At 37.2% G+C, this 26707-nt stretch overlaps 1 protein-coding gene across 1 annotated transcript in view; it reads right to left on the reverse strand.

Annotated features, from left to right (window-relative positions):
- Window positions 1–297: 297 nt before the first annotated feature.
- Window positions 298–26707, reverse strand: part of prim2 (DNA primase subunit 2) — a 63433-nt gene continuing 37023 nt past the window's right edge. Inside the window, exons 10-14 of the mRNA XM_067385244.1 lie at window positions 26095–26280; window positions 10581–10707; window positions 9378–9460; window positions 4905–4973; window positions 298–598 (exon numbers count right to left, since the gene is read on the reverse strand). Of these exons, the coding sequence (XP_067241345.1) occupies window positions 386–598; window positions 4905–4973; window positions 9378–9460; window positions 10581–10707; window positions 26095–26280 (678 nt within the window). The 3' untranslated portion in view covers window positions 298–385. The remainder of the gene's footprint in view (window positions 599–4904; window positions 4974–9377; window positions 9461–10580; window positions 10708–26094; window positions 26281–26707) is intronic.

Genomic DNA, 26707 nt, shown 5'->3' on the forward strand with positions numbered 1-26707 from the left:
AATTTATTAAAAACAAAAAACGTCTTATTAAATCCCAAACTTTTGAGTGATAATGTATGTCAAGACAAAACTGTACCAGCAGGAAGAAAGAGACTGAGCAGATGATGATTACACTAATTACTAAATGAGTTGAGGTGAGTTATCAGTTCTGGTTATAACTAAAATAAAAAGTAAAAACAGAAAATGCTTTTATGAAAAATGAAATTTTATTCTATTTATTTTTTATAAAAACACAATTTGAAAAAGATCTTATCACCGAAAAGATAAGGAAAACACAACAAGATTTAAGTTTCTGAATATTGAAAAAACAATTTGTATTAAATACAGTGAATGCAAGTAATGGCCCTATATGGTCTATTAATCCCAGATTTAAAGTTTTACAAAATCATTCATCCTGGAAGTAGGAGTCTAAATCCCCCATCTCCTCATGGGCCTGTTTAGTGTTTGCCTGAGATGGACGGGAAATGTTTGGCGGATTTTCTTGGCTTCTTTGTGACATCTCAACTTCTTTCTTGATGTCCCGGCCTCCACCCAGAAGCTTCTGACTCTCAGTGAAGTACTGGTTAGGATGATTAAGAGAAAACCCAGCATCCTCTACCTGCAACAAGCAAGAGAGTTTAGTAAGCAAATGACTATAGTTGCTTTTGAAATAATGTGCATTTGTTTTTAAGCCAAGTTTAAATAACCACATTGAACCTGGAACATTTAAAGGGTACACAGGGAAATTTAGGCTATTTAATCTCTCCTTTGTTTCAGCCTTGTTTATGGCAAAGCCTCTCACTGATGGATCCCTGAAAGCTGCACTGCATTCAGAACGCTGCACAATCCATTTGTTTCTAAGTGCAGAGGATATGGCTGTTTAATTATGTTTCAATCACAGCACGCCCCTGATACTCCTCATGAATCAAAAGTTTCAAACCCATCTCTCTGAATCGAGTGCACAGGGGTCCCTGCGGTAGTTAAGCTGCGGACAGAAAGATCCATTACACGGATCCATCTCGGAGTTAACACATTACAGTGGACTACTCTCGCCCAGCGACTCCGTGCCAAATGAAATATGCATAAACATGAAACAATCCCAGCCGAGGCCTTGAGACGGATCAATCCGGTGGATGCGCAACAAGCTCTCCTTCCAAAGTCCGCCTCTCTCAGCTCCCCTCCTCCTTTTCATTATTCTTTCTATTGTTTGATTTATTGCGGTTGTGTAAATATTTCATCAGAGAAGTATTACATTTTGACCTTTAAATAAATGCTGCCAGGGAGGGAGGAATGCAAGCTTCTATTTGTTATGTGTCACGGATGTGAAAGCGGAGGGCACATATGGCAGTGATTAAAGTCTCCTACGCTTGAGTACAACAAGCGTGTTTTTGCGGCTAAGAAGGTTGTGGCGTCGCGTATCAGATGTAGGGAAAGTGAGGTGGTGCGGACCCACTGATGCCCCAACAAGAATGTTTTATTGTGCCTGTTAACGTCAGAGGTTTCTTCATTCACCTACTCTAAAATATGAGTCATGAATTTTAGAGATGTGATTTTCATTGGGCTGGTGGGGGGGAGGGGGCAGTTTATCTTTCAGATCCTGTTATTGCAGGCTGTTCATCAGGGAAGCCATCTTATTCATTTTCCCGCATCATAAGCCGTTCGCACTGTTTGGCTCGGGGCTATTAGTCATCAGCAATGACCCCAGTCCCGAGCGCCCCGGGGCCACGAGCTAAATGATGCCCTTGGACTGCAAAGGCGCTGCCGTTTCACCGGGAGCCATTAAAAGCCATTATATCCTATCAATGACACTTTGAGTGCATTACAGCATTAAAAGAGGGGTGGCGCAGACACAAACACTGTTATAAAGCTTTCTTATTGAGGGAATAAATCTAGACGTGCAAGAGATTAGAAATTTATACACGCGCTCTTTGATTTACTCATCTCGACATTGAGCTAAAGCATCAACAACAAGCATGAACATCAGCAGATTCAAAGTGCTTGCAGAGATCTGTGTGGGACTTTTACTACACAGTGTTATTATTAATGAAAACTAAAACAGAAACTAAAATTCAGCTTTGCCATCACAGGAATAAATTCAAATGTTCAAATATATTAAAGGGATACTTCACCCAAAAATGAAAATTTGATGTTTATCTGCTTACCCCCAGGGCATCCAAGATGTAGGTGACTTTGTTTCTTCAGTAGAACACAAATGATGATTTTTAACTCCAACCACTGCCGTCTGTCAGCCGTATAATGCGAGTGAATGTGAATTCCATTTATAAGAGTCAAAAAAACATGCACAGACAAATCCAAATTAAACCCCGTGGCTCGTGACGACACATTGATGTCCTAAGACACGAAACGATCGGTTTGTGCGAAAAACTGAACAGTATTTATATAATTTTTTTACCAACCAACCAGATGGTGAGGTCTAAAATCGCCGGATGTGATCTCTCGCGTGTATATGTCAATGAGTGCGAGCAATCACGGCATTCAGACCTCACACCAGATGCTCAAGGCAGTTAGACATAGTGGTGTATTAGAGGTAAAAAATTATATAAATACTGTTCGGTTTCTCACACAAACCGATCGTTTCGTGTCTTAGGCCACGGGGTTTAATTTGGATTTGTCTGTGCATGTTTTTTTGACTGTTATAGATGGAGTTCCCATTGACATGCATTATACGACCGACAGACAGCAACGGTTGGAGTTAAAAATCATCACTTGTGTTCTACTGAAGAAATAAAGTCAGCTACATCTTGGATGCCCTGGGGGTAAGCAGATAAACATAAAATTTTCATTTTTGGGTCCCTTTAAAATAGAAAACAGTTACTTTAAATCATAATAGACCATTTGGGTGTTTGCAAACAGCGATGGCATTTTGTGGGTGGAGCAGCAGTGGAAGCCACAGAATAAAAAGGTATTTTCGAGCTTTTAACTCACAATTATGACTTTTCTCGCAATACTGAGTTTATATCTCACAATTCTGAGAAGAAAAGTCAAAATTGCGGTATATAAGCTCGCTTTTTCCCCCTCAGAATTGTGATATAAACTCACATTTGAAAGTTAAAAAGTCTAAATTAGGAGATATAAATGTTATATTTTTTTGTTATATTATGCCCCCAATGAACTGCATATGTGAATATCATTTTGATCTATTATTTACATTAAATTCATGCTTTAATAGTAGTCTAATCAATGCAATTTTCATCAGTCCATTCTGTTGCTTTCAACCATAAATTTCTGCGTTTAGCTTCAAAGAGAGTCTTTGATGATGGTATTCTATAAAAATGAAGATTATCTTTTTTTGCATTCCAATTCTGACATTCAAAGACAAGACATTTTTCTCTTATTCTGTGGATTTTGCCTGTTTTCCCACTCTTGTTACCACTTTTTTTCTGCCACCACAATGCGTAGGTGCAAGAGACAGAACTGATGTGAGCTTTTTTAGAAAACTAAAAAATAAATAAACCATGATCAATTAAAAACTACTGAAAATGAAACTAAAGTGAATAAATTAAACAAGTTAAATAAACTATGAACTAAATTAGTGAAAAGTAAAAATGAGTATAAAAACCTATAAAATTGCTTTTGCTAGAAAGTGAGAAATGGCTTCATCATAAGTTTACTTGTTACTAAAGCTTGCCCGTTTAAAATCCATCTAGTAAACACACTGCCGACAAACATCTGAAAAGGTTTACCAATCTCTCTCATATCCAAGACTGTCTCTTCACCCTCTTCATATTAACCTGTCACCTAGCAGATACCGTCTGTTTGTGTGGCGTTGGTGTGTGCACATTTTCATTCTCAACCTGACAGCTGGGCTGCTTTTTTAGCAGAGGGACAGGGCACAGGTGTCACATAGGTAATCTTGACTGACATAGCTCTGAAATATTTCTTTCTGCTCGGCAAAAAAATAAATAAAAATACAGAAAGGTTGCCGCCAGAGTCATATCCACCCCCTCCAATTTAAAAATAGGAAGAAATAAGAAGAAATCCATTAGATAACCATTTAAATAAAGCTGTAATCATTTGCTTTCTCAACCAGCTCTGACACACAAATCCAATGCTATTACGCCCCTGTCAAAAGAAAGCATATTGGAACTGCAAAGCCCAAAGTCCTATATGAAATGGCAATCCAAATAGAAAAAGCAAAGATTCAGCACATTTATCACTTACATTTTCCATTACCTTGAAAATATGACTATAATATTAGCCTTAAACATGCAGGGAAAATATTAATGACCTTGAATGGACAATGTTGATCTAGTCTTTACCAAAATGTTTTAGATGATAAAATTTGTACATGTATTGAAGTCATAACTCTTTGATGCATGATTTATTAAAATCAGGAGAAAAAAAAAGAGAGAGAGAATTACACATCTGTCCATTGCAGTAAAATACAACTGCAGATATTCCAGAGATACTTGGTGCATCACCACTTCCATCAGCCATGCTGAATTGATGTTATAAATAAAGGAACACTATGACATAAAGGTCCCAAATGCCACCCTAAGCCCTCAAATGTCAAATGGGACACCCTACGGGATTATGGACTTCACTGACACAAACAGCGGTCGTCGCAAGTCTGCAAATTCACATCAAGCGCACCATCTGGGACAGAGCCAAAAAGGACAGTCATACAGAATTATGGCTAAGGATCAAATGTAATCACCCATGTGGCTCAAAAATAAATAATAATAAAAAAAAAAGGTCTGTCCATTGTAGTGGACACCACGTTTCAGAGGGATAATGAACCTTGAAATCACTTTGCAAAGCATTACAAATTAAGATTCTATTGGAGGTCAGATAATGGCAGATGTGACTACAATGGTCATGTTCTGTAAAGACTTTTCAGGGCTGTCCCTGAGCTGACAAAAGCAGGCCCAATTACAGCAGGCCAAAATGAAAAGCATCCTTACACTGTGTGTCAGCTCAAAGTACTTCTGGCAGGCCAGCTGATAGTGCATTCCCTTGACCAACTCCAGAACCTGTGAAAAAAAACAGAGAGAGGAAAGTGGTGAGCGGTTGGGAGACTGCGAGTAATAGGAAGACAAATACGGGGGAAAAAAAGTGGGCAAAGGCCAGAGTGATGATGAAAAAAAGGGTCTTAATTATTTATAATATTATTACTTTACATGTACGCTCCAAAAAGTTATCTGCTTACATTATTAAACAAAATATTAAGGAGAGAGAGAGAGAAAAAAAAAAACACTTATTGGTTCCACACAACGGTGAAAAGCATCAGATGTCAAAAGCACCTTAAACTTGCCATGAACTTGCGTTTCATATCCAGAGAGTATCTAGATGTTTTTTATTTAAGATTTTTTTATTTACACTTTCCATCTAATGTGTCTCTAGCATGATTAGATGGAGGTCAGCACAAAATGGAAAACGCCACTTAAATATTGCACCGCAGATGTTATGTAAACCAAATCCTTGATGGAGAATTCAAAATGTGTTTTGCCATTTTGACAGATAAAAATATATCTGGTCTAATGTGCTTCCATACTTTAGAAACATCCTCAAAGGAAATGAGCTGTGCGGCAAGCTTTACGCGTGCACAGAATAGGCTATATCACTCCTAATATATATTCATTATGGTTTAGTATTCTCCTCAGTATATATTTAAGTAATTAAATTAATATATAACGTGCGATTAGTCTACTAATGGCTAAAATGAACAACTAAAAAATCTTTAGTCGGGGACAGCCCGAGTAGTTTGATAACACAGATACATAATTATTTATGGTTTGCTGAATGTGGTCAGAAACTGTGCATTAACCACTTCTGAATCCGATCACGAGTCTGGAGGCGCATTCACATCAGGCTTTTAATGTGGCCATGTGTCATCCAACCGTGCGACAAAGGGGGCCAAAATGTCAAATCAATATCTAAGCAGTCGTTGATGAGCAATAAAGATGAATAACACTGTTAACAATGCACTGTGCTATTTTTGCTGAGACAGCACACATTTATGAGGTTTCAGGTGAGACAGAGGCAAAATGCCATCAAAGAGATGGAGAAGTGGTTACAATATGCTTCTCTTTCCTTTTCTTTTTTGCTCAGACCTCCCCCTCAGGTGATGCTTTTAACACCATGTATTCCCTATAGAAAGTATGGCATTCCATCTTAGCTAACATTGGCAAGAGCAGATATGCATAATACATGGATTTATAGGTGAGAGACAACACCATCCAACACCTAACTCGAAGCTCCAGAGACGAACGCTACTGGGAAGCAATGGTAAAATATACAGTAAGACACCAACAAGGGGTGCAACGTATGCTGTGAAAAACAAGATAAAATAACTGGTTTACATATTGCCTGCGGATAACATAGCCAAGAACAGCTAATAACATGCATTACACATTTACAACTGCACACTTTTACACTTGTCTTAAAATATTCAGACTTTTACCTCTAATTTAAAATATCAGAATAAACACCATGTAAAAAACAGAGCTTGTTACTAATTAGATTTAAAATGATTAATCAAATGAATTAAACCAGTAAAACTCTGGAGAAATTGTGTTTTCCACATGGTTTTCCACTAAAATTGGCATCAATTTAACTCAATTCAATACCTAATAATTAACAGCAACATTAACATTATAATATAAATGGCATATGGAGAATTTCTAGAACATTTCTTAGTGATGATGCAAAGGAGTCGCCGAATAAGAGTTTTGAACAGTTTCATTGAAGTGATTTATATAAATGATTCAAACTTATAGCACCCTCTTCAAAATGTGAACACGGACCACATAAAGGTCAATTTTTTGAAATTGAGATTTAAGCATCATCTGATACCTGAATAAAAAAGCTTTCCACTGACGTATGGTTTGTTAGGATAGGACAATATTTGTCAGAGATACAACAATTTGAAAATCTGGAATCTGAGGGTGCAAAAAAATAAAAATAAAAAATATTGAGAAAATTGCCTTTAAAGTTGTCCAAATGAAGTCCTTAGCAATGCATATCCACTAACAAAATTAATTTTGATATATTTACGTTAGGAAATTTACAAAAATATCTTCATGGAACATGACAATAATTTTGACTCACACAATATATTGTTGGCTATTGCTACAAATATATGGTATGTAACATATTGTAACATTTTAACACTTCATTTGTGTGGTGTCAATGAAAGATCATGAAAGGATTTTCAATGGCCAAAAAAGCACATTAAATTTGCAAATATTCATGATGTTGCTTAATTTATTATTTGTAGTAAAATCATTATTTATATAACGTGAATATTCAATACATTGCCAATATATCGTCTTACTACCTAGTAACGATCACACTACAAATGCAATTCCTCCATGTAAATTTTTAAGTATTAGGAGGTGGCATGAAAAATGTTGCGATTAAATCCATAACATGCATGCTACACATGAACTCTACATGTTCTCGCTGCTTCTTGCACTGTTTGAACTGTGAACCAAGCATGCAATCCTTTAATCTGCACTTCCCATGGTAGGAGCCACGCTGTGAAGGGCTCTGTGAGTGAGAGAGGTGAGCCGAGTTTTCTACAGTAGCTCTCCTCCAGACTGGAGTCTCGCCCTTTTGACTGTAATGTCACTTTGTCAATAGACAGGTTGACTGAGAAGGTTGACGTTCTGCATTTTAATCACCCTACTGCCCAGGCTTTTCACATTTTCTGAGGTTTTTAATTATCCAGCGCACTGGGCTGGCTCTGCAGCGAGAGTGCCACGTGCTGCGAGAGCTCCTGGGGTGAACATCAAGCTGTTGCTTCACACGCCCACAGGTCTAAGACTCTGAACACTGAGAGTGTATAAGGACACTGCTTGGGGTCTCCAATGAAATTATGAATTTAATTGGATTGGAAATGTGCTACCCTTGGGCTGGCATGTCGGACTGCATTAGGCAGCCATCAGCCATTTCCCTCAACTGCACGATGGGTGGTAGTGGATGAGCCATGTGAAACAAAAAAACCCCAGCACACCTTACATTGGGAACATGCTAACGATTCTCAAATAGCCAAGAATGATTTTCATGCACTATGTACTTTATATAACTGAATTTCAAGCACACATCAACATTGTGTTCAGTAACTATTATTGTAATAGTTTTCAGTTCTTCAAATGCTATTCTATTCTATTGTATTTATATGATATATTAAAGCTAGGGTAGGTAATTTATTTTAAAAACACTTTGTTATACTATTTGAAACTCTCTTCATATCCTGACAGCAATCAATTATAGAAGTGGTCTAAATATTAAGACATGAACATTTATCTTCTGTGGAAGTCTTAGAACCAGAAAAATATTTGTCCAATCATTGCATTCGGACCAAATGCAATGATAAGATGTCGTACCTGCCTTTCAAAAAATATGTATTTCCATACCACAGATGCAGATTTATGCGTTGCTCTGGCAACACTATCAACTCCAAAATGAATCTGCAGCAGTCAGGTGGTACAAGAGCGAGCTCTGTCAGTTGTTTATGTTCATTATTATTATTATAATGTTTTGTGCTTTGAGACAATAATATTTAGGTAATTTAACTCGTCTCATGATGCTTTGCAGACTCTTCTGTGTGCATTCATGCGTTTTGAAGGAGGCATGGCTTTGAAGAGCGCTCTGAAGCAAATGCCTACCCAGCCTATAATTTTTCATAGCTACCTTCAGTCATATACACTATAAATCTTAAGAGTACAACCAGAGACAGTACAAAACATTTGACTTCATGTATATATTCTTTTAAAGAGCCTTTTAACATGGAACTTAATGGCCTTATTAAAACCAGCCCGTTAATTACATTAGCGTCAAAGGATTATAACTCCATGAAAACATTACGGCAAGGCTGGTCCATCTCATTTCCTGGCCCGTTGCAGCTGCTTTAATGTGTGGGGAAAAAAAGTCAGCTGAAATGACTTTTAAGAGTACTTTAAAGAACGCATCAAATCACTGGATACAGCAAAGGTCAAAGTAATCAACACAGAGAGCTGAAGCTGTCATTACACTGGAGAATCCAGAGCGTTATTTCTTTTTGTCATTAATATTCCAGAAGTACAGCAGATTCATTAATATTCCAAAAGTACCGCAGGATGGGGCTTTCAGGGATGCCTTGTTAAAAATGAATTGCACCATTTTTCTATGATTATTACACAATCGTATCATTTTAATTGTCAAGCTAATGTCCTTTCTACTCAATATATGGAAGATTTTGTTTGGTCTATGGTTATGTAGAGGTGAATATATGCAAATCATTTTAATGTATGCCAAAGTACATTTTAAAAAGCACTTTACAATCTCAATGACACTTCGCTTAAAACAGACCCCCCTTAACCAAGTGGACACCTCTCGGTCTTCGCACATTGTGCTGAGCCTGCTCAAGTGTGTGTTTTAGTCGTCGGACAAACCTGATTGATCCCACTAGGGGAGATTTTATAGGACTGCAACTTCTGTTTCAGTAGCTCAGGGTCGCTGTGGCGGAATGGACACCCTGTAAGGAAGAAGGTGAAGAGAAGGAGAACATGGGTTTACAAGCATCACAAACAGTCCAAACCAATATGTTCCACCGGACAGAAGAAACACGACCCATATGTTTTTTTGTGCCCTTCAAGGCCACTGCAGGATGGGGGTACTACTTGTGGGGTTGTTTCCAAAAAAAGGATCTAAATCTAACTAAGTGCCCTTTCACAAAGCCATAAGTGAAGGGTCCATATGGTTCAAATAAGTATTTTTGCAGTTATGATCATGTGATCCTGGGTGGAGAGTCCTAACGACTGATTTTGAAAATTTAGGAAATTGAAGATCTTTTCAGGGATTTATAACCCTCAGTTGAATTCATACACCCAAAGACTACCAGCAGGAAATATTTGCATAAATATATATAGGAATAAACACAGATGAATAGAAAGTTAGAAATGTATTTGAAATAGAAATTTTTTGTAAATGACAAATGTTTAATGTCTTCACTGTCACATTTGATCAATTTAATGCATCCTTGCTGAATAAAAGTATTAGCAACTTTCTCTATATATACACATATACATACACAAATATATACACAGAAGGAACATTTGAGTTTAATTTAGTTACATAATTAAACATTTGTCATGTTTTTGTCATTTTTAAACATGACATGTAAGTTCACATGTTGAAATAAGACAATATTTGGCATTAAAAAAGGACAAAATTCAAGCAGTCTTAACAGCTGTAAACATTTTTTTTTTGTTACAAACAAAAATATTTGATGCTATGTTATCAATGCAACATTTCACTTTTAAACAGTGCCAGTATAGCTTTGTGATGGTGTACTGACCCCGCACATATCAGACATTAATGCCCTCCACCATTTGGCATACTCAATTTTAAGCTCTTTGGCCTTCATAGTGAGCAGAACAGTGATGCTCAATTTCGAAAAGATTTCACCTATTATGTGCATTGCGAAAAGCAGGTGTTATCAATTAGGCAGAGTGGACTTGGGTATGTTTTTTATAAGTAATTCAAGACCACCTGCGTACTAAACAGTCTTTTAATTCTCTTCGCTACGGAACTAAACACTGGCCTCAGGGGGCCGATCGCATATAAAACCAACAGTCTGGCTCAGTATGACTCACCATGGTAGTCGCCTTGGCTGGGTGGGTTTGACAAAATCACCTTCATGCAACTGTAGGGGGTGTAGTCAGTACGCTTGCCTTCCTTCCCAAACATGTGGCGGACGCTGTAGGCATATGCTTTATCAAACTGCAGAGCAAGACAAAGACGAGAGAGAAAGAGAGAGACTGTGAGTTTGAGGGAGAGGACAGTAAAGCGTGCGAGAAGAGGGGTAGGAATGGTGGGGAGGTTGTGGGTGAAACTAAGACATTGTCGTACATCAAGTGGGTTGTGGCAGGGCGTTTTCCGCTATGAAATATAGAGCTATTAGCAGGGACCTGCTGTAGCAGTGTCGCCAAACCGCAGACAGCTGTGACTGGATTATGGATAATGTGGCTGCTCCCTCTCTCTCCCCTCCCCCATCTCTATTTCACTCTCTACACACAAATCTCATGTCTCTGAGGCATCGCCAACAAACCAAATAAAAAAAATTAACACATGCAAAGGAAAGCCATTCTGTTGAATAGCTACTACATCAAGCACAAATAAAAATAACAGTAAAATGTTTACAGAGCAATGGAATTATAATATTTATAACAACATACTAATGTGCAATTTTCAATATATACATCTTTTATTACAAATACACTACCCTTCAAATGTTTGGGTCAGGAAGCTTTTTTTTTTTTTTTTTGGCTGAATTTATTTAATACAATACAAAACAGTAGTATCATATCATATATACACATTATGACAATTATAACATAACAATGAGTGAATGAATTTAAGAATTATTGTATTTGTTTTGTTCCTCTTTTGACAGCAGCACTCAAGGGTGCATCAACTCCACAAGTGTCAAACCTGATGAAAATGTTCCATGATCTGAATGTCAATGGAAGAAAATCTGACTGACTGTGCAGAGTCACATGATCAGTGTCACAAAGTTGCTTATTTGATTAGTGACCTAATAATAGTGCATAACCCTTAAACTTTATTTTTCAGGTTTAAATCAGATTTTGAGCCACAGATTTTCAACGTGGAAATATTTTTGTTTGCACAGAGCATAGGTAGGACAAGGAAGTGTGGCTATTATCATACAAATTAAAAGTGACATGAAATCTACTTTGAGCATTACTGGGTCTTATTTGTGCTTTGCGCAGCTCTTTCTGTGCGAAAGCTGCTGTGTACATCACTGTCCACCTTGAGAAATATGGCGTATGCTTAGGAGACCATTACACTTTGCATTTGATGAGGGTCAGTGCATTCAATCTTAGGGCTGAACTCAATACACCAATCATGTACACTCTGGTAACTATCCAAAAGGGTAAACTAGACTCCCGAGCTGGTTATGTCTCAGCTTTGAGAGGGGGAGAGATGGAGAGATAGAGAAAAAAAGAGCAAAGGGGGAGACAAAGAGAGAGAGCAAGTAATAATTATCCACAGCACTCAGATGCCATAAAACCTGTGAACTTGACAAGGTGACTACCTACAAGGCTGCAATTAAACAGGCCATAAAATCAACTTACCATATCACAAATTAATGACATGATGGGTCTTTAGATTGAGGCAGCCCCTTCCGTTTTGATATCATATCCGTATCCCACAACTCTATTCTATTTTGTCCAAATGAATTTTGTTTTTAACCTGTGAATTTTGTCTTGGTTGACTGAGATCCCATCCAGGTTTTCCTTCCAATCTCACTACAGTCTGAGTTCTCAAAATCTAATCTGCCTTTACAGAACAAAAATATTCATCATTTGCACTTAAAGTCAAACAGTAAATTACCTATTCATATCTTTTATTTTATAAAATAAATAAATAAATAAATAAATCGATGTAAATTGCTGTTTGAAACCTGCTTTACTTATATAATGTGATGTATTTTTGAGTGAAACGTTTATCTGTCGGGAATGGATTTAGATGGTGAAAAGTGGCTGTTACGTCAGAAAAAAAAAAGAAAGAAAAAAAAGTTGTACCTTTATGGGTAAAATAGCTCGTCACTGGGGCAGTACCCTTAAAGAGAAAACTTTGCACCTCATCTATCATTAAAATGTGCATTTTAGTACCCCTAAAGGTATATTTTGCAAAAAATATGGAAGAAAAAATATGCTGTATGTGCACTGTCTAAGAGTGCACATACAGCAATTCCGTTCTGATGCCCCCAAACTAAACTGAGGGCAATAAATCAAAGAATTAATGAACAAAACAAGGAGCAGTTGTGCGATAATCAATGAAAAAAATGTATACATGACAATCAAAGAAAACATACTTGGTAACTAAAGGTGTGAATCTTCACTTTCCTCACGATTTGATTACGATTCATAGGGCAATGATTATAAAGCGATTCTCAATGCCTCACAATGCATCTTTTCCTCCAACTCTAAATGATTATTATATTAATAATCAATATAGATCTTTTTGTTATTTTATCTTTGTTACATAAGAACAAGGATGCAAATATCAAACAGAACTAATACAATATAACAAATTTACCAGTGTTTTACATTTTCATTTTACATCTATTTAACAGAAGTTTCAAGAAAGAAAACATACAGAAATTGAATAATCAAATGTAAAAATAGTCACTGCATAGTCTTTTATAAAAGATACAAAAGTTATTAAGTCAAGACCAGTGATTCCCTCTTTTCTTTTGTTGTTTGATTAACATTAATGACACAGACAGCAGCAGTTATTGTATTAAGACCTAAAGCATGGATCTAATATAATGTTACACACTCACAGCTGTTTACATTTAAGACATGACCGACTATGTTGACGTGAATACTCAAAGACAGATATTTTGAAATAATTCTGTGTGTATCTGACCATTCAAGTGAAATACGGCACTAAAGAGAACCGAATTTGGGATTGCATGTTTGCGAGATGGGGCTTTCTGTGCGTGCGCTTCGGGTACGTTTCAGTTAGCGCGGATAAAGAATTGAGATCTTTTCCATGGCTTATTGCGCTTAACTGCTTATTATCAAGAACGTCCCGCAGTTTATTTTTTCATTGATGCATGTCCAAACAGAAGCAAGTGCTTTGTTTATGAAAGATATCCGCAACTCGTGATCAGGTGCGTTAATAGTAATAGAGACATACAATACGTGCAGAGTGGGGGGACCAGGATTGGGAACCACTGTTCTAAGTGATATTAGTGGAAAGGTTGTATTGAACTATGCATTAAGAAAGTAAATGGGGTCAGATTTGTTTTCACGCTGACTTTGAACAGAAGATAAAACAATCATCATAGGGTTCCCCCGCCTCACAGAACTCTGGTGATGACTCCTACTTACAGTAAAAGCTGTCAAGCAGTAACCTGCAGACAGTCACTGCTGTTGGCTGCACCATCAGCTCATTAGAATGCAACTAATTACTGTATTTATGTCAACCACCTCTCCTTTAATGTATGCAAATGCACATCTGAGCCATTTCATATCCATCCCAAAGTAAACCTGGAGAAAAATCTGTACCAAAAATAATGAGTTAATCCGTCATCATTTGCTGCAGATTATAAAACAGGCTCCTGCAGTGACCTGTTCCTCAATGGTTTCACCTCCGTCTCATTCCAGATGTTTTCTGGAAATTGACTGCTACATTTTTATACTTGAAAGCTCCAGTGCTTCATAATGCTGTTCACTGAATGCAACAGGAAGAGGAATTTGAAATGCTTCTGTCCTGCATTTTCTTGCTAATTATCATTTGATTCCTCTGTGAAAACAACGAAATATTAATTAAATATAGAGTGCACAGCATAAATGAGTACACCCCCTCTGAACAAATACAAAAGATGTATTTTCTTTATGATCACTAATACAATTCATGGAAAGATGGCAAAACTAATATGTATTAAACATATACATAATAAAAACTCAGAAAAATATGTCATTAACAGCCATAAAATAATTAAATTATCCAATTTTGTTTAAATGAAGGATTGATTTAATTCAACAAATGTATAATATTCTAGCATTTAGCATGCCCTCCATAATTTTGAATATACTGCTCTGACCCTTCTTGGCACGGAGTGTACAAGTTCATGAAAAATTGTCACATCTGTCCTGTTTAACTCCCTGATGATGAGCTCCTTAAATACCCTGATCTTTAATGGGGAGTGTTGCTCAACTCTTCTCTACAAAAATGCCCAACAATGCAGGGAATGAGGATATGGTAACATCTCCTGTTTCAAGTTTGTGTATTAAATTACACAGTGGTGTGGGAATTCATGACAGCATTGATAAAGCACAGCTCCCTCACACCTTCAGCACTCATACATTCCTATATAAGAGCTTTACTACCACTGAACTTTACTGTGGGAATCAGGCACTTCTCACTGTACTCCTCCTCTAGCAACACCATAACATTTTGGATGCTGTTAGATCCGAAATGATTGATTTGGTCTCATGAGACCAGAGTATTGATTCCCAGAATCTATATTTTGTAAATATGGTCTTTGGAAATGGCTAACTGACTTTATTGTGCTTTGGCTACAGTAGAAAGTTCCAGTGAGAACAACAACCATGCATGTCATTTCTGAAGGCTGCATCTTACTCTGTGAGATAAACAGTCACTTTTTTCATAGCTTTTGCTGGCTCTGAGACACTCGCTTGGTATTTCTCCTGCTCTCTGTCTAGCAAAAAAAAAAAAAAAAAAAATCCCTCATCACTAAACGAAAGCTTAAAATGAAGACCTGATTATTTCAGGGGCCTTGTCACAAGTCCATATTTTGCTAGATTTTCTGTGCAACAGAAACAGTAGAGTAAAAATACAGCAAACAGTCCCTCGTGCAAGCAAACCGCGTCAAACTGCACCTCCAGGACCTCAAGCGCCAAACGGGAACACTCGATGATAATGATGTTCACGACAGAGCCCGATCGAGTACACAGCAGACCGCAAACGGCAAGCGGGAAAACTCGACATAGAGATGCAGACATTACGTCCACAGCATCCACACTGCAAACAACGCCAGGCAGGCAGGCTGGCGGGTTCAGATGAAACACCCAACAAGCGGCATAGTGGGGCACACCACCTATGCACACCAGCACACCGGGAATCATAAAATGAATTGTCCAGTTTAAGTCCAGGTGAAGTGTGTAAGACATAAAAACACATTTTAACAGGACAAAATAGACAAACAGCCCGTCACAACACGTAATGTAAACGTATTATAAATACGTAAGGTTCAGGTAAATATTTCATTGTACCTCTCACATTGAAACTTAAGTCAATCTAAAACTGTAAAGCTACTGACTCTGTACATCAATAATTATTATTTTGGTTGATCCAAAAAATTAATTTTTAATTACAATTTACAAAATATATGAATAATAGTGTAAGTAAACATTTTGATTTTGTAAAATAGTCAAGTTAAAAAAACAAAACAAAAAACTAGAAGTATGTTTGTGGTCTAACACTATTTTTCAGTTTTCCCACACCTCTATACAATCCTGGATATGGTCATAAAGGCACTGAGTTATTGCTGCCATTTTTCTACAGTCGATCAGCACCTAAAAAATGAACTGGCCAAACAAAAGGAGTTTAAGCACTTTGTGAGAAAAGGCTAGTAAAACTCAATTTAAGCTGCGATAGTCCACCCACTGTATTGAAGAGCTCAGGAGATTGTCGAGTAGGTGATTATATTTAAAAAAAAATACAGTCTGGAAAAGCTGCTGAAACACTGCTCACTGAATTCATATTGTGTCCTGTGGGACTACAGATAACATCACAGGAAATCTCTCTCTTTTTGGCACAAGCACACAGATGTATGTGCCCCAGACAGACACAGGCTTTTAGTATGACCAAAGGCAAGGCGGTTCTTTGTGACTGTAGTAAAAGTCCATGTTAAATTGATGCCATTGATGCCAAAGAGTGGCAAGAATGATAAAAGATACTGACTTGCTAATATGAGATAATCCGTGAAAATGTAAAATGTATCACAGGGATGACAACAGTGAAAAATGTACATAAACCTATTGAAGTCCAAAATAACTGCTCAGGGTGATACAATCAGAATTTCATATCTCTGACAAAAAGCAATGCTTTATATTCTTAAGGAATAGAGTGTGGAAAGGAGTGAAAACCACTACAATTTCTTAAGATTGCTCTATAAAAGGAACAGGAAGACAAAATGTGAGTTCAAAAGATGGATATCTCGGCAGAAGCATTAGGCACAAACCCAGATGAAAAGAGAGGTTGGGACTAGCTCTGAATCTCAATGACAATCATGGCTAAAGTGCCATAGATATACTATTGCTGTACTTAATTAAAGTGCACAATTGCAATTGTTTTGCTGTCCCATACAATTGTTGTTTGTCTTATTGTATGATACTGTGTGTGAGTGTGTGTATATCACACTAATCACATGTGTTTCTGTTGAGCTTATGAATGTGATGGCCAATCAGAGGCATTTAGATTAGTCATTGCTGAAAAAGCTGGGGTTTTGTTCAGTGCGTGCACAGTGAATTCTGCACTCACAAATTTTCTCATTATAAAAAACAAAGCCCAGATCCAATACAGGCAAGAGATTCATTCTGCAGAGTAGACAGCTTCAGTGATTATAATGGTAGTTTTTGCAAGAGTGCAAAATTAGCGCTAAAGTTATAAATGGTTCAGTGATGAGAATTGTTCTGTGCTCATTTTCTGTATATAATTTATTGCCATTTTGAATAACCATTTTGTTTTTAATGTAAACTAAAATGGGTGTCGAATCATGTTCCAGTTGGGCCACATGGTTCTTGGCTTGTTTTATCTGTATAGCCATAATATGAAATGCCGCTTTCACAAACACAAAAAATAATTTCTATTCTATGAATCAACATTAATCAATCATTAAATATCCCATAACCCATTTTTGTCGTATTGTAGCCCTACCATTTAAAAAAATATATATAAATATATATAAAAAAAAATCTTACTGCTCCCAAACTTTTCAACAGTTTCAAGGCCTGTGATCACTTGCAGGGAAAGAAAAGAATAACATCCTAACCAATAACTGTCCTTTAATGCATGCATAATGATGTGTCTTCACAGTTCCTGTCCTGCATGTTCCTCTGTTACTCAATGGCTTTTTTCTGTCAATTAGCACTGTTAAAGTTATTGTTGCACGTGCAGAGTTGGCTGAGTAAACAGCATGAACAGTTAGGGGCCTGAGTGATTGAGGGGGTCTGGTTTTCTCCATACAGCGTGCAGGAGGAGTTGCGGGTCCCTTGGGGGCCCAGCACTCTAATTAAACAGGCAGCTGTTGGGGGGGTTCAGACAACCAGACCGGTAAACAACACAGCCATTTTTGTCACCATCACAGTTCCTTGTAGAGCAGTTGCCTTTTTGACACTAGGAAGGGGAATCAAATTTTTTCCATAAATTATGCTCCTCAGTCTCCCTGAGGGAAACATTAAGAGACGGAGGTGAGGAAAAGAATGCGAGAACATAAAGAGGCACAGAGACAGGTCTGAGAAAGATTCTCATTATTCCTAAAAAAAACATCTCGATGCAAACCACAATCTGAGAGTCAATGATACCTGTGGTCACAGGATTTCTTGTGTTTTATGATTACAATAAACAGGTTTAACTCAAAAACAATACAATCAAATTTCTGCAGGATAGAAATTACCCACAAGTGTCAAAGCCAATCTGCGGCTTTGATATTGTTCCCGTTTCACAAAAACCACAAGCTGGACTTTCTGGTACTAAGGACACTGGTGGAGAATAATAAAAAGGCTTCATGGTTCAATTAAAGAGAAATAGGGAGGTGCGAAATTCCCCGCTCCCAGCATTCATCCTTCAAGCGCCCCTCAGCATGGGTGAGTAAGCCAAAAGTGATTCATGTGCATTAAAGGTTACTGGCAAAATGCTCAAACGTATCGTAATTACCTTTGTCTTTTCGTGGAATATTTTGAATGCTAATGTTCTTTTAAAGAAGATTATTCACCCCATGTGAATGTTAAATGATTCAGCGCTGTGTAAAGACTAAAAATTACTACGATGTACTTTAGAGAGAATCGAGATGACCTGCTATGTAATTATTTTAAATGTTACACCTCCTTAAAGCAACTCGTGGCTGGATTATTCACGGCAAAAGCTTTTTGTTATTGATTAAAGTCTATAATCAGAAGACAGAAGATGTGCAGAGAAAAACAAAAGCTTGTTTTAAATCTTAAAGTTGTTCCTTCCTCTTTGAAGTTTGTTGAATAAAATACAAACCTACTTAAAACTTGCTAATTAGTGAGGGGATGAATATTTCAATTAGGTTACTTAATTAATTAAATAAATCCATATAATGAAGGACAGTTCTTTAATCATACTTAACAGGGGATCATTAAAACAAAAACAACATCCTTATAATAATAACTCTGTATCCTAACCAAGTTCAATGCAGTAAAGCCATGAGATTTTTGCATGTAAATCTAAGTTTCTGTCCTTTTTTGTCAAGTTTAGATGATTTCTGTGGCATCACACAGGATAGCCTTACCCATTTTGAAATCACATTAAAAACTGGACCCAAACATATATCTAGAGACCGGAATAATCACAGGACCTTGGGCTACTGAGTAACCACCCCGAATACATTAAAAACCACATAGAAACACACTAAAAACACCAAAAATACCCCAGAAACTGCATAGCAACACCCTGGTAATCATTCACAACAATTTTAGTATCAGAGAGATGTTTTGCAAAGGCAAACAAATGTAAAGGCCTGTTCACACCAATACACCAATACAAATTTTCATCGAGAAAAACATTTAAATTTGAATGAACAGCTGTTAATAGGTTAGTTCACCCAAAAATGAAAATTCTGTAATTAATTACACACCCTCAAGTCGTTCCAAACCCCTAAGATATCTTTGGAAAACAAATTAAGTTATTTTTGATAAAATCCGATGGCTCAGTGAGGCCTGCATTGAGAGCAAGTTAAGTTACACTTTCAAACGCCCAGAAAGGTACTGAAAGCGCTGAATGGTTCAACCTTAATGTTATGAAGCGACAAGAATAGTTTTTACGCACCGTCAGCAACGCCTGCCATTAGACTGAATTGCATTCAGGTCATCTGCCGTTTCATGTATTGATAGGAACAGACAAATCGCATGCAAAAATTGAACCAGATTTTAATTCTGAACATCTGTGTTGGCATGAAGAGACCTTAAATATGACAAATATAGTTTATATACACACATTGTAAGCCAGTAAAGCCACATAAATATGTCCAGACTCTTCCTCATGGCTAAATAGTAGAATATCTTGTGCTCAAGAAATATCCCTCGGCAGTGGAGAGTGGATATGTGTGAGCAAGCCTAATGAGCGTCACCCTGGTGCACCACATTGTGCTCACTCAATCAAAATGAGTGTTAACAGCAACCATTTAGCCAGAGAGGAGCATGGAAGGCCATAGCTGCCTGCCCTCAGCCAGCCCTGGCCCTCTGCATGAATGAGACACCAAACAAAGTCCATGGCACAGATATGTAGCAGGTGCCATCAGGGTTCCATGCAGCAATCAGACGGATCAGCCGCAGGGTAAACAGTAATTTATTCATCCAAAAATCAATGACTCGTGACAATATTTTGCATGTAAACCATTTGGTGCTGCATGCAGAATGCTGTCAGGTGAATACAAAGTTGCTTGTACTATAATAATTATCCTCATCTTTATTTATTATGATTACTATTGCTTTTCTGTCAACTGAAGAGCAAAGCAACATACTGCATATTATTAACCCTGGACTAAAAGGGCAAAAAAACCAGTGCTTTTTTTATTCATCAGGGTGCATAAAAGCTGAACTGTATATACAGCGTACAGCAACCGCTAACGAGAAGCGTATCTGAACATTAAGTCCTAAATGGCAGCATCCCTTTATGCACGCCAAAGCAGAACAGAACAGAAAGCTGTGAAAGGCAAAACACTGAATCAACTCCTTCATAAAGAAATGCATTGATTAGTCTTCAGGATGTTATCTGCGACCACCCACACCCACTACCAAATCAAAACAAGTGGTCCAGACTGAAATGTTGCAACGTTTATTTATTTGCTAGTGAAAGTGGAATGCTAATGGGGGGGGTTTGTGCCGTCTGATATCCTTGACACCTTGAATACATCACTCACAGAGCTGCGACCTGCATCCCACCGACTCCACCATCAGCTGGTTCGTAAGGAAGGCTGTGTTTGTTGTGAGTGGGTGGACTGAGTTCCACCTGAGAGGGCAGACTGAGGGGGACGCAGCCACCCTGGAAATGGGGCACTTTAGCGAGTGGCGGTGCGTGACCACCAGAGAATGTGTTTGTCTGGATGCGTTCTTTTATTTATTTATTTTTTCACCTCCTGACTTCTTCCAGAGGAATGGTTGGCGGCTAAGAGAAGGAATATTTGTAAATGGACACCGTCTGACTGCTTTTGAGTCTGTGAAAGTGGCTTAGCAGTAGTAAAAGTAAAAGCACCTCTTTGAACTCAAGCATGTTTGGTGCTGGCAGTGCAGCATGGCAAATGCTTAAGAGAGCTGCTTCAAATTTAAGCAGAGGCAGCACACTGTGAAGGGTTCTTTCTTACACAAAGACTGTTTCCAAAAAGATGAACAATTTGCACCATTAAAGTAGTAATAAAAAATAAAAAAATCTACAATTTGTCTTAATACATAAAAAATATAAAGCACTAAAAATCATTTAAAATGCTATGAGTGAATTTAGGCATCACAAAATAATGTATAGTGCAAAAATTTATATTTTGGACTTTGCTAAAGATTACATTTAACAGTGGTGTTATAACCTTTTTAAGTGAGTGTTAAATGACAGCAAAAGTCATCTAAATATAGAAACAGAAGAAATGAGATAGCACAATATCCAATATTAACAAAAAAAGTTTTTTTTTTTACGTCATTACTCCAGTCTTCAGTGTCACACTTCAAAAATCATTAGAATATTCTGATTTGATGCTCAAGACACATTTTTATTAATATCAATGTTAAAAACATTTGTGCATAGGGCTGGATTTATGCATAGGCATTCTAGGCACCTGCCTATGCTTGCATGTCCAAGGGGGGGCCAATTACAATGAGGGAAAATATTTTATTATTATTATTATTATTATTTCATTCTAATGCTAAAACTCTGTAAGACAATTATTTTATGAATTAATAACATTTAAAATATCAGCACTGTTGGGCAGAAACCTATCTTTTTCTTTTCTTTTTTTCATAAATGATTACTATTGGTCCACCCTTTACTTCTGTCTGTGGATTTTGCAAATATTTAACCAATTAAAAGTATTAAAATGGCTTGTGACTAAATATTGTAACTCCACTGGATCCTAAAACCTCCTAACTCCACCTGCTTCATGATTCACGTATGAAGTGCCGCATACTGTAAATAAAGGCTAATCTTTTATGTATTTGAGGAGTGGAGAAGAGTGTCTTAGTTTTGCCGTTGAATCATCATAGCCAATACTGTCTCATTAGTCATTATTCATCTTTTTATAACATGATATTTTGGCCAAATGAGAGAAAAATGATGGAGCACCCACATAGCTACATGTGGGCGACACAGCTACATTTTAATGATGTCTTTACTACTTTTCTGGACCTTGCAATTATGTTGCTTTCTATGGGGATAGAAAAAACCTCTCTGATTTAATCAAATTTATCTTAATTTGTGTTACAAAGATGAACGAAGGTCTTACGGGTTTGGAACGACATGAGGTTGAGTAATTCATGACAGAAATTTCATTTTTGGGTGAACTAATCCTTTAATATTTTTGTGGAAACAGTGCTTTCTCATGCTTCTTGGAAAGTTTAAAATAACATTTATTTGTAAAAATTATTTAATTTATTTTAAAAGAAAAAAATAAAGAAATGCAAATGTCTTTTTAATGCATCCTTGCTGAATAAAAGTTATTTTTCTATGTAGGGACACAGGGATGCTGGATCCTATCAGAGCGACTCAGGCTGCAGGCAGTGAAACATCCTGAATGGATGGACAGTCCGTCGCAGGGTTAAACTACTTTAGCATGCCCATTCAAATTTACTCATTCATTTCCACGCTCACTATATCTGTACTTGAATTTTGCTTCAGGGAACATGTTAAGAGCAAGGACAAAAACAAAGAACAAGGCACACAGGATATGAATATTAGATTTTTCCGCTCGACTGAGCACAGATATTTCAGATGGTCTTGTGCCACAGCACTTCTAATATAACAAAATTGGCCTGGATTTAGATTTTCTGAAGGCCGACGACTGCTAACCATTCTTGTCCTGCGAGTCCTATTTTAAGCTACTGCTGTGGAGGCAAGTGTGGAAGCGAAGCAGCAAGAACTGGGATAGCGCTTGAATACACAGCTCCAGGGCATTATATCAGAAGAAAATGTAATTGCTTTGCATGGGGGCACTGGTCTTTACATGTAGGGTGGCATTTGTCCACTGACTTCATCTACATACTGGAATGGGACCAAAAAAGGGTGTGTAGAGGTCAATAAAAATGAATTTTAAAAATCTAATGAATTTAGACAGTATGTATGCAATACAGTGGGTATATGCAGCAGTTCTGGAAGTAAAAATCCCATTCATATTCTCAATACGGGAACTGATTTTTAACAATACCAAAGATAACCTGCTATGAGCTCTGAGGTTGTTAATCAATGTCATATGCTTTTGTTGAAGCCATCAGTCTACATTATTTCTACTTTAAAAAAAAAAAAAAAAATAGTTTAACAGCAGAATTCCTTGTGTATATGCAATATAGTGTTAACTATCTAAAAATTATCATCTTAAATGAATATTTTCATATTGCTCCATCGTTTCTAATTTGATCAAGTCATTTGCATGTCATTTGGCTTAATGAGATTGTAGTTCTTTCTTTCATTAAAGATGTTAAGTACACAGCCTTGTACTTTTCTTGTGTTTTCTTTTCAAATATTCTTTGCGTTAAATCAAAGTTCGTAATGTTGTGATTCACCTTGTAGCTGACTGGTTTGGTTCATGGCTTATAAAGTTTTAACCAATAATGTTTCTTCCAAGGAGGCAAGGGAGGCAGTGCCTCCTCAAAAGTGTTTATCAAAATATAATCCACAGTACAAAAATGTAACAAGATCTGTGAACCAGTAAGGACTTTGCATCCTCTTTTCATAACACCTCTGTGGTTCTGGAAAAATATTTCCAGAACCAAGTCTGCTGAAAAAGTGGGAAAGATGGGAACTGCTGCACTCAATTTCATCTTGCCAATAGAGTTAACATTTGAAGAAACTTATTTCAGTTATTTTCTAAAAATTTCCTTTGAGGTGATATGAACACTTGAAAAAAGATTCACAGTTTTCAAAAAATGTCAAAAGTCAATATGACTTGTTGACTAAATATTACCATTTAACAATTTACTCTAAATGACTAAAGTCCAGCTATATGTGGTATATTCTTTGCGATTATTTGTGGTCTTTGTTTGGCAGAGGTGCTTGGTAATACATTTCCCATCTTGTCTGTCCCTCTTGATCTTCTTTCATTGCTTTTTCAAAGTAAACTGACATCTTATTTCCTCCAAAATGCAAAAAAGCACCATTCTGCTGAAAATTACCCAATTTATTCTCTCGTTTTGCTGTACAATTATGTCACAGAATATTGACCACCATTCATCTGTGACCAAATGAATGCAGAAATGGACAGATCCATTGTGCGGCTTAATAGTTTTAGATTTCTTTAGAAGCTGATATTCACCTAAATTGCAGACGAATCAAAAACTATCAGGTTGTCGCAAGCAATGTATTGTTCAACACACAGGCTGGGGCTGTATTTCACTCACTGTGCATCTACCCATGAATAATGCATTCATCAGAACATGGCAAAAACCATTTCAGGGTGTTTGTTTGCACCCATTGTGGTGGTACAATTGGATCATCTTGCCAAAAATGTACTGAATATTAACTGGTAATATTGAAGTATAGATGATGTGTAGTATAATCTGCATCACTGAACTACATTCATAACAGAATGCTGTCCTGTAATGGTCATGAATACTTTACATTTTTCCAAAGCATCCAAACAAGCAAAGATTTAGGGAGTTTCAGGAGGTTTCCCTTGAAGTTCTGCCATTGATACAAAAAATATGTCAGTGCTTAGCAACGCTCCGTCATTTTAAATTTCTTGGACTGTCATACACGTGCACAAAAGTAGATCAATTGTGTATTCTACTGCTGCTGACACGAATACTGTCTAATAAATCCTGTTATGGGGGGACGGAAAACGTTTAGGAAAACATTTAGGCACAAATTCTCAATGCTCAAATTCTCAATCAAATTTAAGACCTTTTTTTACGACCTGAACAAATTAACACCAGAAGAACAAGGACCCATGAGGACCAAGGACCATGGACCATTGCTCAGTTGCATAAAGCACCTTAAGGCCTGGTTTCACAGACAGGGCTTAGCCTAAGCCAGGATTAGGCCTTAGTTCAATTAGGATATTGAAGTAGCTTTTATAAACGTACACTAGAAAAAAACATCACTGGTGTGCATCTTGAGACAAATCAATGGCACTGACATATTTTAAGATATTTTAAGATTGTCTATTCCCCTTAGAATGTCTATTTTTGACTTAATCGTTTAAAAAAAAAAAAAAGTGTTGCATAAAGCCTCTTGACTGTTTACCATAAGGCTTGAAAAACTTCACCTTAAGTGTTACGTGGAATGAGCAAGTTTAATCCAATCTTCTATTGAGAAACGATCGGCCACTTTATATGACAGAATTAAATTTAGGCATTTATTCATATAAACATTGACCAAATTACATATCGCATACCAAATATGGTCAACAGAAGCTCAAACAAGAACAATCCTCATTGGTTCTTGCACATCAAACACGCATGATTGAGCTTCCGAAGCAGCCTGAATCATATGGATTACATTTATGTCTGATTATCGGTTGTTATCAGCCCAAGTGTGTCATATTGGTGCATTCCTGAAAAAAAAAAGACAATATCTAAGTGACTATGATCCCAGTAGAAATAGGAGAATTGGAAGTTCTAGAACAGCAGGAGAAGCCAGAGAGAACTTCAGTGTGTAATAGGTGATTCTGAGCTAGTACTGAGCTCTCGTGAGACTGATGATTGTATCAAAAGCTTGCCCAATAGGGCAGCCATTCTCAGGTAAGGACGTGAAAATTCATTTGTTTCTCCTCGATTAAGCATCAGTTGGGAATAAACATTCATTTGCAGAGCACAGGGAGGAGGGAAACATCAGCTTAAGATTGGGAGTGTAATTTTCTTGTTTAATGTACCATGGGCAAAAAAATAAGATCTTGCGCGTTCCTCTAGAATTGTAATTAAAGACATGATGGAAGGGTGGCAAATTATCTCCAGCATCAGAAAGAGAGCTGAATAACTTGGCCTTCAAATATCTTCCTTATTCATTTGGGTGACCCTCTCAAGAGTTATTGAGGGATGAAGAAGAGAATGACATTAGCAGAATCAAAAGCACAAGAAAAAAACAACTGCTACACACAGAAAAATATTGAACTAAAGTAAGTCTGTGGAAAACCAGGACAATGTGAAGTATGAGCTGAAGTTGAAGAGTTACCTTGTCTGCATCAACTTTCCCTTTGACAAACTCTGACCTCCAGAACTGCAGGGCCTGTTCCAGAGTAAGACCAATGCCCTTGAGGAAGAGGCCGTACTGCATGCGGCCACCATGCCGCAGGTGGTGGTTCTCTCTCAGTGCCTTGTGGAGATGCCTCATACACAGAGGAAAGGACTTGCCCGAGAGCTGGTCGAAGTAAAGAAAAGAAAAATGGCTCATTTTATAAATTAACCAATTTTGATGTGCAGCTATCAATCACCTAATAGACAACAAAAACAAGGATCAAAGGTCCACTGTGAACATGAAACAACCGTGACACAATTGCAGTCAATCAAGAGAAATTGTCAATGTACAATTATGTGTCACAAATGATTAGGACAAAAACTCACATTTAAATGGAATTGCTTTATCGCACCTGGTTAGGATGTGGTAAAGTACTGATATGAGGATTCAAAACAGAGGCATAGATTAAAAAAGCCAACGCAAAGGCTTTAATTACAAGAGATTTCAATGCAGCCGATAATGTTCAAATAAAAGCAAAAAATGAAGGACAAAATTTGCATGTGCTGATGAGCCACTTAATTGGAACAGCAACTGGCCCTGAGATGACATA

Source organism: Chanodichthys erythropterus, chromosome 5 (assembly GCF_024489055.1).
Source record: "Chanodichthys erythropterus isolate Z2021 chromosome 5, ASM2448905v1, whole genome shotgun sequence".
Taxonomy (NCBI): Eukaryota; Metazoa; Chordata; class Actinopteri; order Cypriniformes; family Xenocyprididae; genus Chanodichthys; species Chanodichthys erythropterus.